Raw genomic sequence first — 14,078 nt, forward strand, 5'->3', positions numbered from 1 at the left:
TGGCCACCGTCGGCCTGGACTTTCTGGGGCTCCCCCAATTTGCTTCGATTTTGTGCTTCTCAACAAAGGCAGTTCGTTAATGTGAAGTGTTGTTAGAAACCGTTTGCCATCAGCCCCTGTGCCCTGAGTTTTAGTTTGGGAGAGGTGGCCACTGTGGGCACACATCAAACGTTTTCATCTCTTCGGACCACTGAGGGCCAGCCTAACGTCTTTGAAGCTTTGGGCCCCGGCTTACCTAAACAGCTAATTGAAAGGAGATTTATTCACCATGAGCCCAGTCCATGCTGCTCAAAAGAAAGCTAATTTGTTCCCAGTCACTGAGGTTGTCACGAAATTGGCAGGGTTAAGGCTTATTTCCACCAGAGCGCGGCCTGCAGAGTTAACCTGGGGCTTCCACCGGCTCCCAGGGTGCCCGTTCGGTCATTTGGGGAGTGATCAGGGTTTCTTAGCAGTGGGTGCAAACCTGCTTCTAGAAAGGGCAGGTTAATTCCCCACAGTCTAGCAGAGGACGCAGGCGGGGGCTCCCGTTCCCTCCTGTCACCCGCCGGACCGGCGAGGGTGCCCAGGAAGGGCTTTGTGGCTGCATCGCCCCTGAGCAAGTATGGCTACGTCCCTGGGTCCCTGGATCGGGCGCCTCGTCAGAAGCAAGTGGTGTGTTGGTTTGGAAATTGGTTCTAAAAGAGGCAAGTGGTCGAATCAACAGTTATGCTTGTTCAACAGCCTGTCTTCTATCAAGAATTACACCAGTGACTAAAAGGAAATTGGCAGAAATCAGTGCCAAGGCAAATATTTGGAGGAAGTGAGGTCGTGCTTTGAAGGCCGCAGGCGGTGGGTGGAGACCCAGCAGGGTGAGGGCCCCCTTCTGTTCTTCACCCATCTGCCCGCAGTCGGGTTGAAAGCCGGATCTAGTCCCATGCTGCCGTGTCACCGAGGGGAGAAGTTACCAGAACTCAGCTTTTGGATGTTCAGAGAATCCAGCAATTTGACACAAACGCAGGAGTCTGGTAGCTTCACAAAAGGGCTGCATAATGGAAATCTAATACAGCCACGTTGACCGTGCATCACGGATCAGGGAATAGCCCAAGATCACAACCACTTCCAAATTTGGCCAAGCACCACCTTGCTGGACTTGCGCAAAACAACTCCATTACCTTCTTGTCCGAGGGACTGGAAAGTTCTTTCTGTGCTCTGCTCAGGGGAGGCAGGTCACACATGCACCTGAGCCTGCCCCCACCTGCCTGCTGAGGCTGAACCGCAGCACCGGGATCGGCAGTGACTTCCGTGGGCTGACAGAGTTAAAAATACAAGTTGCCTTGGCGAGGGTTTTTGCAAACACCTGCTTTGCAAGCTGTCCTCCCACACGGTGACCTTGGGAAGGCCTTGGAGAGGGGGGAGCCGGAGGAGCCGGGGTTTCTGTCAGCTCTGCCTTTGTCTCTGGGCCTTTCCGGAATCAGGAGGCAAGTGCCAGCGGGGGTGTTCGGCGGTGGATGAACTTGGCCCGTGGTGGCTGCCGAGCCTTCTAATCCAACCAAGTCAGCAAGGGACCAGGGTTCATGTTCAGCCCCGAGCAGCAGTCAGGGTGAGGGATATGTTGAGCAGCGGCATCGGTCCCCTCGGTCTTCGAGGGACAGGGACCGTCCTACCAGTGGGCATGGGAAGGGAAGATGTGACAGGCTCAGCTCTTGGGGCTGCAGGGAGCTGGGAGCGTTCCCGCCCTTCCTAGGGAAGAAGCGGGCCCTGGCGCTGAGCCGGTGTGCAAAGCCTGCGGCTGGAAACCCACGGCGAAGGTCGGAGGCCGAACGCCTGCCCTGCCCGGGGCCGCTGCAGCCCAGCGAGAGGGAACCTGCCGCCGCACATCGGAGGCGGCCCTGTCCAGACCGCCACCGGCAGGGCCTGCCGCAGCAGCCAGGTAACCGTCTGGCCTGGCTCGAGGGCGAGGCGGGCAGGTCTGCGTGGCCCAAGGCGCCGCGGCCCGGCCGGCATCATAAGCTCCTGGCCGCCACAGCGGCTGCCCAAAGCAGAGGCCCCGAGTCGGGGGGCGAGACAGCACCTGTCTAGCCCGTGGTCACGGACCTGCCCGTAATGGCAAGCCACCAGGCGGTTCTAACGAGAAGGCTGTGCCCTCATGAGGGGAAGCCACTTCCCCTCCTCAGTGAGCAGAGTCTGTCTGCAGTAAGCTGGTGCTTGTCATTCAAACGCAGAGCGGCATGCCATCCCCTACGTGCTGGGCCTCTCGTTTAAAAACAAAATTTGTTGTTTATGCTCGAGTAGGGGAGGGGCAGAGAGAGGGAGGGAGACACAGCAGGATCCGAAGCAGCTCCAGGCTCTGAGCCGTCAGCACGGAGCCCGACGCGGGGCTCGAACCCACAAACGGCAAGATCTTGACCCGAGCTGAAGTCGGACGCCCAACTGACTGAGCCGCCCAGGTGCCCCTGGGGGGCCTCTCTCTCTGAAGCGGGGAACCGGGATACGGGACTTCATCTAGGGAGCCATCAGACGTTCCTTTCACAACAGACCCAAATCCCCATCTTGGGGAAGTCATCAGCCAGGGTGAGCGTTGTGCCTCCTGGGGGTGGTGATGCCACCCCCGGGGTAGCTTTTAAACACAAACCACTGGCTGTGCAATGGCAGCACGAAGGCAGCTCGTGGCTTGGCTCAAAAGGCGCAGTCCAGTGGCCGAGATGTGATTCTCGGCAGTCCCCTTACACGACCTGACGAAAGCCAACCTGCCTAACGCTTGTGTCCGGTTTCACACCTCATCTTGTGGGTTTCTTGGATCCTGGCCTGGGAACCCCTGTGAGTGGTGGTCGCGTTCCCCTGTGGCCTGTGACACCAGGCTGCCCTGCTGGCGGAGCGCGCCGGGGGTCGGGGAGAGCAGGTGCCACGGTCGGCTGGCCGGGGGCCTTGCCAGGGCAAGCGGTCATTGGAGCAAGAAACAAATTTCAAAAATTTAATATTGGGACAGTTGATAAAAGTAGAAAGCAAAAGGCAGGTGATGTTCTAGGACACAAAAGCCCTGGCGTGGGGCCCTCTGGCTCCCCAGGTGGTACAGGAGCTGCTTCTGTCTTCGGCGGGGGGGGGGGGGTGGGGGGGGGGGGGGGTGGGGAGCCGCAGGAGGGTAGAGTCTGAGGAGGAGAAGAGCTACGGAGGAAGGAAAGGAGATGATCCACCTGCGAACTCAGAACCTGCAAAGAAGCTTCTTCAAAAGAGCCAACAGGGATCCAGGTAAGGTGGGCGGAGCAGAAGGGGTGGGGGGATACGGGCCAAGGCGTTTTAAGTCCCTAGGTAAATGTGAATTTATGGAGGAATTCGGTCCCTTCCCCACGTTCCAGGATGTAAAGTTTGTAGCAGCAAACACAGGTTGCCGTGCCTGGGGATCAGAGTCTGGATCTGATCAACCCTCCTCCGCAAAAACAGGCACTTCTCCGTAAGGGGAGAGGTTATAAACAGGCTGGGGAGGTAAGAAAACCCCTGTGGTGGTGCCACTTTACGCTGGACCAGCTTTTGGCCGCGAATGACAAGAGTTTAGAACTACTTTTAGTTTTGGTATATTTTTCTGGGTCTGATGTCTTTGCAACTCTTCAACTACCTTTCACGGCTGCGAAGCTAGGAAGGGTGACTGCGTCTGCAAAATGAGAGGTAAAAATCGGACTGGAAGGGCCTGCTTCTTAGAAGAAAAATGTCTTTTACCCAGTGGTCCAGTTACATTAAGGCTATGAAAGATGAAAACCTTGTAAAGCAAGGTCACTAGGGGGTCAGAGCAGCACATGACACGAGGAGTAAATAAAATCCTTCATCTGCTAACTGCAGACCGGCTTCATTTATGAAGTAATTTGGTTGAAAGGAAGCAGAAGGCCGTCCTGACGAAGCTCCTGCCCAGGAAGGCGGTCTGAAAGCCAGCATCACCCTGCGGGTTGAGTGAGGATTCCCAGGCGGGGCTTTTCCCGGTTCCCCCGTCCTATCTGGTTAGTTGCACGTCGGTTTTTAACGTGGACCGAATTCATCTGAAAACACTGAAACCTTCACAACTCAGAAGGGCCGGGACTCTCCGTAATGGCACACGTGTCCCAATTTTCTGCCCCCGTGTACGGTAGGAAAGCGTCCCTTTCTCTTGGGTCAGCGTGGGCAGGTTGTCGCCCTGAAAAGCCCCTTGTGCCTTTTTTTTTTTTTTTATCAAGACTTGTATATTTTGGCTTTTCAAAAAAGCTGGTCCAGTGTAAAATGGTACAAGCGTGGGGTTTCTGGCACTGTGATAAACTTTACTATTTATTGGCTTTCTGTCCCATCAATGTGTTTTTTAATCTTTGCTTAACACCCTCCTTTGAGGTCTCTATCTGAGGTGACAGCTATCCATTTATCTTGGCCTGTTGTGTTTTCTACTCAAGCCACAGCTTCTGTCCACCCTGGCCTCGTCCCGGGGGTTTTGATGTTCAGTGCAGTCATGGTCACCCTGGTCTAGGGAGTTCATATTTCCATTTTTCTTTAAACCAATTCTGGAGTATTTGGAATTTCCAGGTGGACGTATTTCACTTTATCTAATTTTACTGCATTAGGGGTCATGGAATTTGGCCTGGATGGGATCAGCCTTTGTGGTGCTCACACGGACTCAGTTGCCGTGCATGGTCTACGGGTATTTAAAGAGGCCCCAGACTCTACATACGCGTATTGGATCGCGCTTGTAAATTCCGCCAAGTAAATCCTCGGAGTCCTTATTGATCACTCGCTCTGGGGATGGACTTTCTCTTCGTGGTCCTCTCAGTTTCTGCTTTGCTGTTTTGAAGGGACATCGGGCAGTTGCTGCTGCACAGTGTCCATCCTTTGTAAGGTGACCGCTCGGCCTCCCCATCCCTCAGAAATGGAGGCTGCGTATCGTACTCGCCCCCCCCCCCCCCCCCCCCCCCCGGTGTTGCCCTGCTGCAGCGCCGTGGTTCAGGGTAGCGGTTTCTCCGCCAGCTCTTCCTCTTCCATCCTGCGTGGAGGATGGCTGTTGATGCAACACACATGTAGAAAATAATCTACTTTGTATCACAGGTTGTGGACAAAAGAGCAGACCACAGAGTCCTTAATGCAATTGTATAAATATATAATTATGAATCATGGTTAAGAACTAGGAGGAAACAGGCCTGTGATCCCAAGTCTACGCCGGGTGGTGGCATCACGGACCAGCCCGAGTGAGTATGTGCTCTCGGGTCCAGGGGAGGTGGGGCCGTGTCAGCTCAGGCACCTCCCCTCCCCCTGGAGAAAGGGCTTGAAGACCAGAACGATGGCGGCAGCAGGTGAGCAGGGCCCTGGACTGTAGTGTACAGACGTAGGGAGAGGTCCACACGGTATCCGGACAGAGGGGCCTGGGTGGGGCGGGGGGAGGAGGTACAGCGTGAGTGAGAAAGCCCCGGAGGAGGACCAGAGCACCCAGAAAACAGACGAGACAAGCCGCGACAGGCTCCCGCTTTCCACAGGCAGCTACAGAAAAACGAACAGGCAGCGGAGGAAGGCAAAGGCAGCTGAGGCATGTGTGGGGTCAGACGAGTGCACCCGGGGGTCGTGTTCTCCTCCCCGGGAGTTTCCAAATCTGGCAGGCGTGGTTCTTCCCGCTCTTCTCCCCGCGCCGCAGGGAGGCTCGCGCCTAACTCCGGTCCTGGGGGAAGGCGAGCGCGAGGGCATAGCCGTGGCCGGCCGTGGGGTCCGCGGACGAACGGCAGACGGGCAGCGTGCTCTGCAAGGCCAGCCGGTCCACCGCGAACTCGTAGGCGTGGATCAGCCCGCGGTGCCTAGAGGAAGCACAGACAGGATGCGTCGGGACGGTCCCCGTGGACACCCCCGTCCTTCGGGCCGGCAGCGTGGCGGACACGCGGTCCCGGGACTGGAGACAGACAGGTGAGCCGCCGCGTCTGACGGAGGGGAGGCCAGCCGTCACCCGAGCCACCTGCACGGGGGTCTCTCCCTCGTTGGGAACGGGGTCCCCCAGCAGATGGAGCAGGCGGAGGGGGCTTTGCCACCGTCACCGGGAGTGTAACCGCGGCGGGAGCATCGCGACGCGCACGCTTTGCTGCGCGGCCGCCTAAGTGCGCAGCTTCTGTGAAAACGACGGCCGTACCTGACGGGGGACGGGGTGGCCCTGGCGGGGACGGGGTGGCCCAGGGGTCCTAGTAACACAGTCAAGCCAAGATGCTGCGTCCTGAGCCCCGACAAAGCCAGCCGCGCGCACTGACCTCCTGTGGGCCGTGAAGTCCAGGTCAGTGTTGCGTACCACCCTCTCGTAGGGCACGTTGGCCGTGATGAGGCTGTGGCTGTTGAAGGACAGGTGGCGGACGGGGTGCCTGGAACACAACGGGGAGCGCCTGTTAAAGGGAAGTCCCCCCAAACTGGGCCCCCTCTACGTTCGGGAGTTCAGAGTACAGGGGCTCTAGAACCCTCTACCAAGCTTCTCATGAACGGGGGAGGAACCCGGGCCCCCAACGGGGGCAGAGACTTGCCTTGGTTCTGTACTCTGGGCGCTGCTGTTAACAAGTCCGGGTGCCCCCTACGTCTCCTGGCCGGCCACCCAACTTGGTATGTTTGGACGTGAAGGATTTTAGCAGCACGTGATAGAGAACAGCCCCATTTCTGGCTGGCCGGCCCTGGACAGGTTCGCCAGGCTCCCCCGCTGCAGGGTGTGGGGCTGATCCATCAAAGGCCCCTTCCTCCTACGTTTGAGAGGGCTACAACTGATGGTTGGACTCTGTGCTCTTGTGCTGCAAAATTTTGCAACAGTAGCTTGAGACCGACGGATGGAGTAAAGGCTTTTGTTCATTCTAAACCCTTCTGGCCAGTGCCTTGGTCACAGCTCCAAGCCAGGAGCCACAGGATGTAAAGGATGTCCAATGCAATCGGGGACCTGCTATCAGAGGTTTCCTAACTAGCTAAGAATGTAAGAGTGCATTCCCCCAAAATGAAGCCAAGGTTTCTAGAGCATGAAAGATGTCACAAGCCCCAAGGATGGGACACAGGCTTCAGCACTGAGCCCATCAGCCAGGCCCTTGCAGAAAGGCAGAGATGAGGGAAACTCTGTGCAGGCCGAGCAGGGGCTGGCTTCTTGGCTGGAACAGAGGATTCTCTTCTCGGTATCGAGAAAGTCCGGGGGAATCTGAACCTGACCCCGCCAGTCCAGGATTCGGGGCACCAACCAGAAGTAAGCATGTCTGGGAGACTTCACTAGGGGCCCGGTGAGGTGGGGCCAAGGGAGAGCGGGCTGAGTGTGCAGGGAGAGGCTCTGCTGTACCGCGGGGCCGGACCAGAGGCTCGAGAGGACCCAGACCGGCTGCACGCAAGGCAGGCGAGGACCTGGTGAGCACACGAGCTCCAGGTAGGACACTGAAGAGTGGGGCCCAGCCCTTCACTGGTGGACATGGGGACCTTGCCAGGTGGCCCAAGCCACTAACCGGCGGCGAGGACTGCTTGTACAGTTACAAGTGAGATACGGAGGCAAGTGCCGGGACAGGACACGGCTGGGGAAGACCTCACTGACTGTGCCTTCGCTTGAATGATACGTCAAAGGGAACACAGCTCTTCCGGGAGAGAAAATGAGATTTTGCTGGAGTCCAGCCCTAGTGAACAGGCGGCGCTGCTGCTGGAAAGCGGGACGGGAGGGTGGCAGCCCCCCAGGGCCCCAGCTGCGGTGAGCTGGGCTAGTGGGAGAGGCTGACCCGGCTCGTCCCAGCAATAAAAGGGCTTCCTCCTTCTAAGGTGCCACCATGGAGGACGTTTGGTTGCCTTTCGGCACCACCTGGTGGCAACTCTTCGTATCGCCACAGAAAGCAGGAAAAGGGCTTTTGCACCTGTTTGCGGAGTAAGACAGGGCTGGACAGAGCCAGACGGTGCAGTCTGACAGAAGCTGCCGGAGGGAGCAAGCGCTAGCCACCCGTCTTCTACGAAGCAGCCAGTTCCTGTTTTAACCTTGCCACCGCTGGTACCGGGCCTGGACTGTACTGCCTTCTCTTACTAGGCCTTGAAATTTCTATTTGTGGGCTCAGCGTCTCTGTGTTTCTTCCTCTTCTTCTCCCAGTCCACGTCGCAGAATGTGCCTTCACAGTGGTGCTGGGAGGAAGGCTCTCCTCTTTCCCTGCCCCCAACTGGTGGCGTGTAGGGCCAGCTGGCTGTGGCGGGAAGGGGGGAGGGGGACGGCCTCCAGTCGGCTCCAGGCACGGCTGCCTCTACCTGTTAGGCATCCTCAACGCTATCTGCCTCCATCCGCGAGGCCCCCCACCTACACTTGGGATGACGAAAGGACACACTGCTCCCTCCTTCGCTGAAGCCTGACTGCTTTCAGTCCCAGGGCCCTTCTAAACGGTGAAAAGCAAGTCCAAGAAATGGACAACCAAGGTCCTGCATGTCGGGACTCCAGAGTGGAGGATGCGGTTGGGGGCTCCCGGCAGGCCTTGCCTACCCTGGCTGGGTGGAAGTCACGGCAGCTTTAACGGCGTGAGTAGAACTACCTCTCCAGCGACCAGCGCCGTCTCTGGGTCTCAGGTTCCTCGCCTGAGAAATGGAGAGAGGAACTTACCGCAGCCAGCTCCTCGGTTACGCTGAGGATGGTGTGGTGACGCAAGGAACTGGCTCAGAGGCGGCCTGCTACCCCTACGGCTCCTGTTCCGTTCAGTTACCTGGAATGCACCTCCCACAGCTTCTGGTTCATCCGATAATCCCACACCGAGACCAGGCCTTCTTCGCCTCCACTGACGATTTTCCAGTCGTCCATCTGCACTGCAGAGACGCCCAGTTGGTGGGCGGAGAGCGACAGGGCGATTCTGTCAGTGCGGAAGTCGTGGATCCTCACCCTGGAAGGCCCGAGAGAAGCACAGAGAAGAGAAATGGGATTCGCGTTAAGGCCCGAAATGACAGGTTCATCCTTGGTTGTGCTGGTCGATGCCCGACAATCTTGTGCCAGAACATTAAAACAAAACAAAACAACACAACCGTTGTGTGCCAATATCTTCACACTGATATAGAACTTTTACCTCCTTATTAGTACATGGTCATAGGATGCTAGGGTGCAACAGAAATGAACGAGTTTACAGTACCCACAACTGTCTAATCAGAATGATTTAAAAGCCCCCGGAACAAGATAGACTCAAGACAACTATATCAGCGGACCTGTCACACATGCTTTCTCTGCTCAACGGGGAAGACAGCTGCCCTGAGCGGGAGTCCACACACAGGAAAGCTCAACTCTGACCACGCTGGACTGAGGAGGCTGACCCAGCGGTAAGTGTACCGCCCAGCCCAGGGGTTTTGCTGCTACCACCAAATTCTGTTAAGGGCAGGAGGTAAACCGGCCACATTCGTCTGCAACCCAAACCCTTACCCGGTTGGGAAAATGACACTTTTCTGGGGTTGAATTTAACTTGGCTTTTAAATTTTATCACCCTCGTGTCGAAATTTGGAAAGCAATGTGTCTGTAGTTGACGAAGCCTAATAAAATCACGATAAGACTATGTGGACACTTGGCTGCCACTCATCTGAAGTCCCACAATAGTTACTTGCCTTGTAATAATGTGAATTTAGGAACCTCTTTAAAAATGACTCTGCTTGGGGTGCCTGGGTGGCTCAGTCGGTTAAGCGTCCGACTCTTGATTTTGGCTCAGGTCATGATCTCACGGTTCCCGGGTTCGAGCCTGGTGTTGGGCTCTATGCTGACAGCTCAGGCCTGGAGCCTGCTTCGGATTCTGTGTCTCCCTCTCTCTGTGCTCTTACCCTGCTAGTGTTCTGCCTCTCTCTCAAAAACAAATTTTAAAAAATGCTAAAAAAATGACTGTTTAAGTATATGCTGCATTTCCACACATGGATAAACGAGACAGACCCCTTATCTGGCAAAACACCAACACGGTTCCTGAAATAAAAGCCACAGAGCAAAAATTAAAAGGGGCAAAATTTCAGTACAGGTGAACTTAACAGCCTCGCTGCTGCAAGTCAAAAAGTAAAAGACCCAGTGCCTAGCAGGAGGCCAGACCCAGCTAATGCTAGCATGGTAAGTGGGGTCTAGACAAGTGGTGCAGAGAGAGGATCTGAAACCCGCTGGGTCCTCACCTCCCAGTTATGAGCATGTGCACCAGATCAATGGTGTGCAGAGTTCTGAGGAACATTAGTTTGAACCAAAAATTCTATACCTCGTGGACCTACCGAGTTTGAAGGTGTAATTAAGATTTTTTTTTGACAGAAAAGGACCCCAAATCTACCTGTGGATCTCTCGAAAAGAAAGGGATGTGGCAAAATACTGGAAGGACTGTGAGGGGAGCACACAGGCCACAGAGGGATGCATAAAACACTCCAGCGTGGCTCGAGAAGATGGCTTTGCGAAGTCACAGACTGCATGTGGGAAGAACCCACCAAGGAGCAAGAAGGGCTCCAAATGGATCACCAAGCACATACAACTCAGTATGTGCTACGAATGAGAGGTGGACTGCAACATGAAAAGCTTGATAATGATGGAGACAGTTTGGTAAGTGTCTGATAAAACTTGCCTGGACAGGAAAAACCTACATGGACCTAATTTTTTTTGGAGATTTTTTTTTTTTTAATAATGGTTTCTTTAGTCACTATGTACTCAGGTTTGAGCCGATTTTCTCCAGTCTCCTGGGAATTACCCAAACTGACCCCCGAGGATAGAAAAAGTAACAATGAGCAGACGGGGAAAGCTCTCACGGGAGCCAATGGTCCCTGGAACAAGCGAGCGACACAGGCACACCCTGGAGGGAAGGCCCCCCTGGGGCCGCGCACGCGGCTCCCCAGCACAGGAAGGAGCAAACCGCTTCCCCGATGTTGATGTGAGGCCGGCATCCTGTCATCACCCAGACAGACCCTGCCGATCGGCCCAGTGTGAGAGGCGGCGCTGGGTCTGGGTCAATGCCAGACCTGAAGACAGTACAGCAGGGTCCAGAGCCATGTGCTACCCACAAGCAGAACCCGTCGAGGAGTCTACTGCAGTTCACCACGTGACTACAACGAATGGGGAAAGCCACGCAGTCGTTTCCACGGGCGCTGAAAAGCAATTCGAGGAGACAGAACACTTACTTCTAGTGAAGGCTTTAAAAAACGACGATCCGTTTTTACCAATACTTCACATTGTTTAAAAACAGACACAATTAGGGGCACCTGGGTGGCTCAGGTCACCATCCCGAGGTTCGTGAGTTTGAGCCCCGCATCAGGCTCTCTGCCATCAAGCGCGGAGCCCGCTGGGACCCTCCGTCTCCCTCCCCTGCTTGCACCCTCTCAAAAATAAACATTAAAAAAAAAAACAGACACGATTAGATAAAAGACAAAATGAGAAGGGGACAAATTAGAGATGACAGCCAAAGATAATTCAGTAATAACTCAGAATCAAATGAAATTAATACGTCAAAATCAATAGCTGTCTTAAAACCAACCACTGGTTTTAAAAATGTAATCAAAGAAAAGATCCCACTTAAAAGAGCAATTAACTCTCTCAACTTGGATCTCTACCATATACACTGCATCAAAATAAATTACAGGTGGCTCAAAGAGTTCAACATAATTAACGGCCAAGAATATTCAGAATAGGGAAGGCCCTTCTAAACAAATAAACCCAGAAGTCAAAAATACTGACAAAAGTATTGAAATTTTTCCCACAGAGGGGGGAAAAAATCAGAGAGGAATGGCTAGTTTCTTGTAAAAAAAAAAAAATCCTTCAAATTGAAAGTAAAGAGGGGCAACCCAAAATTAAAATAAAAGCTAAGAAAAAACAGGAAATTACGAATGGCTTTTAAACATGTGTGAGATGTGTTCACTGGTAATGAGAGAAATTAAGAACTAGAACTACAGTTCCATACCACCGGTTACCTGTCTACCCAGCAGAGATCAAGTTCGGTAATCCACCCCGTGAGACCCTCCACGCCGGAGAGACCTGGACAGACACGCACTTACACACGCCCGATGTGAGCACAGACCCCTCTTCGGGGAGTGTTCCGGCAATATCCAGCAACAATACACTTCGCTTCTGACCCAGCAGTTTTGCTGCTAGGAATTTTATCTAGGCTGTACCTAATATACGTATACAAATACACGTGGCCACACAAGGCCATTAGCACGGTTTTTAGAAGATGGGGTTTCTGTTTCAGACAATTTCCTGACCCTCCCACTGAAAGTCACTTAATACTGCCGGATAAATTACACCCCTGAAAATGCACTGCTCGGTGTCTCAGTTGCCGGCATGCATGTGGGGTGGGACGAGTCTGTTGCCAGGTGCCAACCTCAGGAACTACGGGTAGGGCTGGAGCTTCCCAAAACACAGCGGCAAGAAGGTAAGACTTGGGCCCACCCAAAGGGGGTGGGAATAGATTCCTGCTTTACACACACACAAAAAAAGTCACAGTTCTATAAATGAGGGGTGCCTGGGTGGCTCAGGTAAGCATCCGACTCTTGGGTTCGGCTCAGGTCATGACCTCATGGTTCGTGGGGCTCAAACCCCTGGGCTGAAAGCACAGAGGCGGCTTGGGAGTCTTTGTCTTTTCTTCTCTCTCTGCTCTCACTCTCTCAAATTTTTTTTAATGTTTATTTTTGAGAGAGACAGGGCATGAGTGGGGGAGGGGCCGAGAGAGGGCGACACAGAATCTGAAGCAGGCTCCAGGCTGTCAGCACAGAGACTGACGCAGGGCTCGGACTCGTGAGCCTAAGTCGGATGCCTCACAGACTGAGCCACCCAAGCGCCCCTCGAAATAAGTAAAGTTAAAAAAAATTCTTATATAAAACTGCGGTAAATGAAAACACAGCCCCTGAAATTAAATTCATTAGATAGGCTGGAAGACTGTGTGGACTAGACGATAAATCTGAAAGATGACCTAGAATGGAGTGCACGTGAATAAAAAATGTGACCAACGGATTAGGAGACACAAATGATGGAAGGGGACAGCTCAGCCTGTGTCCAAAAGAAGTTCCAGACGGAGAAAACAGAGCATACTGCAAAGAGGCAATATTCGAATAGCGAGCGGCGGGCAGGTTTCTAGCATTCACGGGGTTAAAGGTGCCCGCTCCCTCTAGTCGCGGGCACTGTCATGCTGTTTGCGAAGCAGACTCGTTCACGACGGGGGCACTGGGTAGGCTGGGCGGTGGCCGCACAGGCACGCTGTTCCTGTTCAAACCGTGCCGTGTCTCACACGCGCTCCCGTACGTAAACCTGGAGTTCAGAAATCCGTACTCCTGGCACACGGGCGAGGGCCTGGAACCACCTCACACTCTCTGACTATGGCGCGCCCCGCGGGCCCCCCTCCCCGGCGCGGGGTCTGGACCCGAGATGCAGACAGCGTGGAGCAGACTTGGGAGACCAAGGTCTCCCTCCATCAGCATTTAGAGCCACTTGAGGCATCTGTGAGAAAAGGTGGACCCCCTGGAAAAGGCAGGCTGGCAGCAGGCGACAGCTGCACCGCTTACCAACCGCAACGTGAAGGGGAAGATTCTAGCCCCAGTACTTGTCAGCGGATATCTGCTTAATAGGGGTCCATTTCACCGTGGTGATTTTCATAAAGAGCTCCTCTGTTGAATATTTATTCTCCATAATTTACAGTTTGGCTGTTAGGAAGACAAAGGCAAACACAAATTCGGTCCAGAAGTTCAAAGTTTGCCATCTGTTTTCCTATTGTATTTAGATACCAGCATGGATGGCTCCAAACAAAATAAACAAATACACCAAAAGATGCAGCATTTGCGTATTTAACATCACTAAGAAATAAGAACGGCCAAGACGGACTTGAACCACTCCCCGTCCCGTCACCCCCCCCCCCCCAGGAAAAAAGGAAGAGCAGGTATAGGACATCTCCCGGGAGAGGCATCCTCTGCATTCTTGTTGACGGACGGAAATGGCAGGGTCCGCGCGAGCCATTCACGTTCCCACGGGGAGAGCGGGGTCTGCCTCGAACGCCTGACGGAGCCACCCCGCCCTGAACTGCCTGCCTTGGCAAATTCAGCGCTCCAACCAAAGACTTGATGCTGGGACACAGGTAGCACCACAAACGGGCACAACATAACGCCAAGACCACCGACGCCAGGGACAAAAAGAAGCCAACGGTAGATATTGTGAATTCCTATCCTGC

At 54.3% G+C, this 14,078-nt stretch overlaps 2 protein-coding genes and 1 long non-coding RNA gene across 6 annotated transcripts in view; 2 read left to right on the forward strand and 1 right to left on the reverse strand.

Moving 5' to 3' along the window:
- Positions 1–4,888, forward strand: part of TESC (tescalcin) — a 59,464-nt gene extending 54,576 nt beyond the window's left edge. For both annotated transcript variants that reach the window (XM_058691163.1, XM_058691161.1), the window contains 3 exons: positions 3,044–3,084; positions 3,118–3,225; positions 4,554–4,888. In XM_058691163.1, the coding sequence (XP_058547146.1) occupies positions 3,044–3,084; positions 3,118–3,225; positions 4,554–4,638 (234 nt within the window). In that variant the 3' untranslated portion in view covers positions 4,639–4,888. The remainder of the gene's footprint in view (positions 1–3,043; positions 3,085–3,117; positions 3,226–4,553) is intronic.
- A 178-nt stretch (positions 4,889–5,066) lies between these two features.
- Positions 5,067–14,078, reverse strand: part of FBXW8 (F-box and WD repeat domain containing 8) — a 125,986-nt gene continuing 116,974 nt past the window's right edge. For 2 of the 3 annotated variants that reach the window (XM_058691160.1, XM_058691158.1), the window contains exons 9-12: positions 8,640–8,813; positions 6,210–6,317; positions 5,924–6,073; positions 5,067–5,768 (exon numbers count right to left, since the gene is read on the reverse strand). In XM_058691160.1, the coding sequence (XP_058547143.1) occupies positions 5,624–5,768; positions 5,924–6,073; positions 6,210–6,317; positions 8,640–8,813 (577 nt within the window). In that variant the 3' untranslated portion in view covers positions 5,067–5,623. The remainder of the gene's footprint in view (positions 5,769–5,923; positions 6,074–6,209; positions 6,318–8,639; positions 8,814–14,078) is intronic. The other variant, XM_058691159.1, reaches the window with a different exon arrangement.
- Positions 8,813–13,715, forward strand: LOC131489275 (uncharacterized). The gene is made up of 2 exons (XR_009250456.1): positions 8,813–9,240; positions 10,193–13,715. It is a non-coding gene; the product is annotated as an uncharacterized LOC131489275 (long non-coding RNA).

Source organism: Neofelis nebulosa, chromosome 11 (assembly GCF_028018385.1).
Source record: "Neofelis nebulosa isolate mNeoNeb1 chromosome 11, mNeoNeb1.pri, whole genome shotgun sequence".
In the NCBI taxonomy this organism is placed as follows: Eukaryota; Metazoa; Chordata; class Mammalia; order Carnivora; family Felidae; genus Neofelis; species Neofelis nebulosa.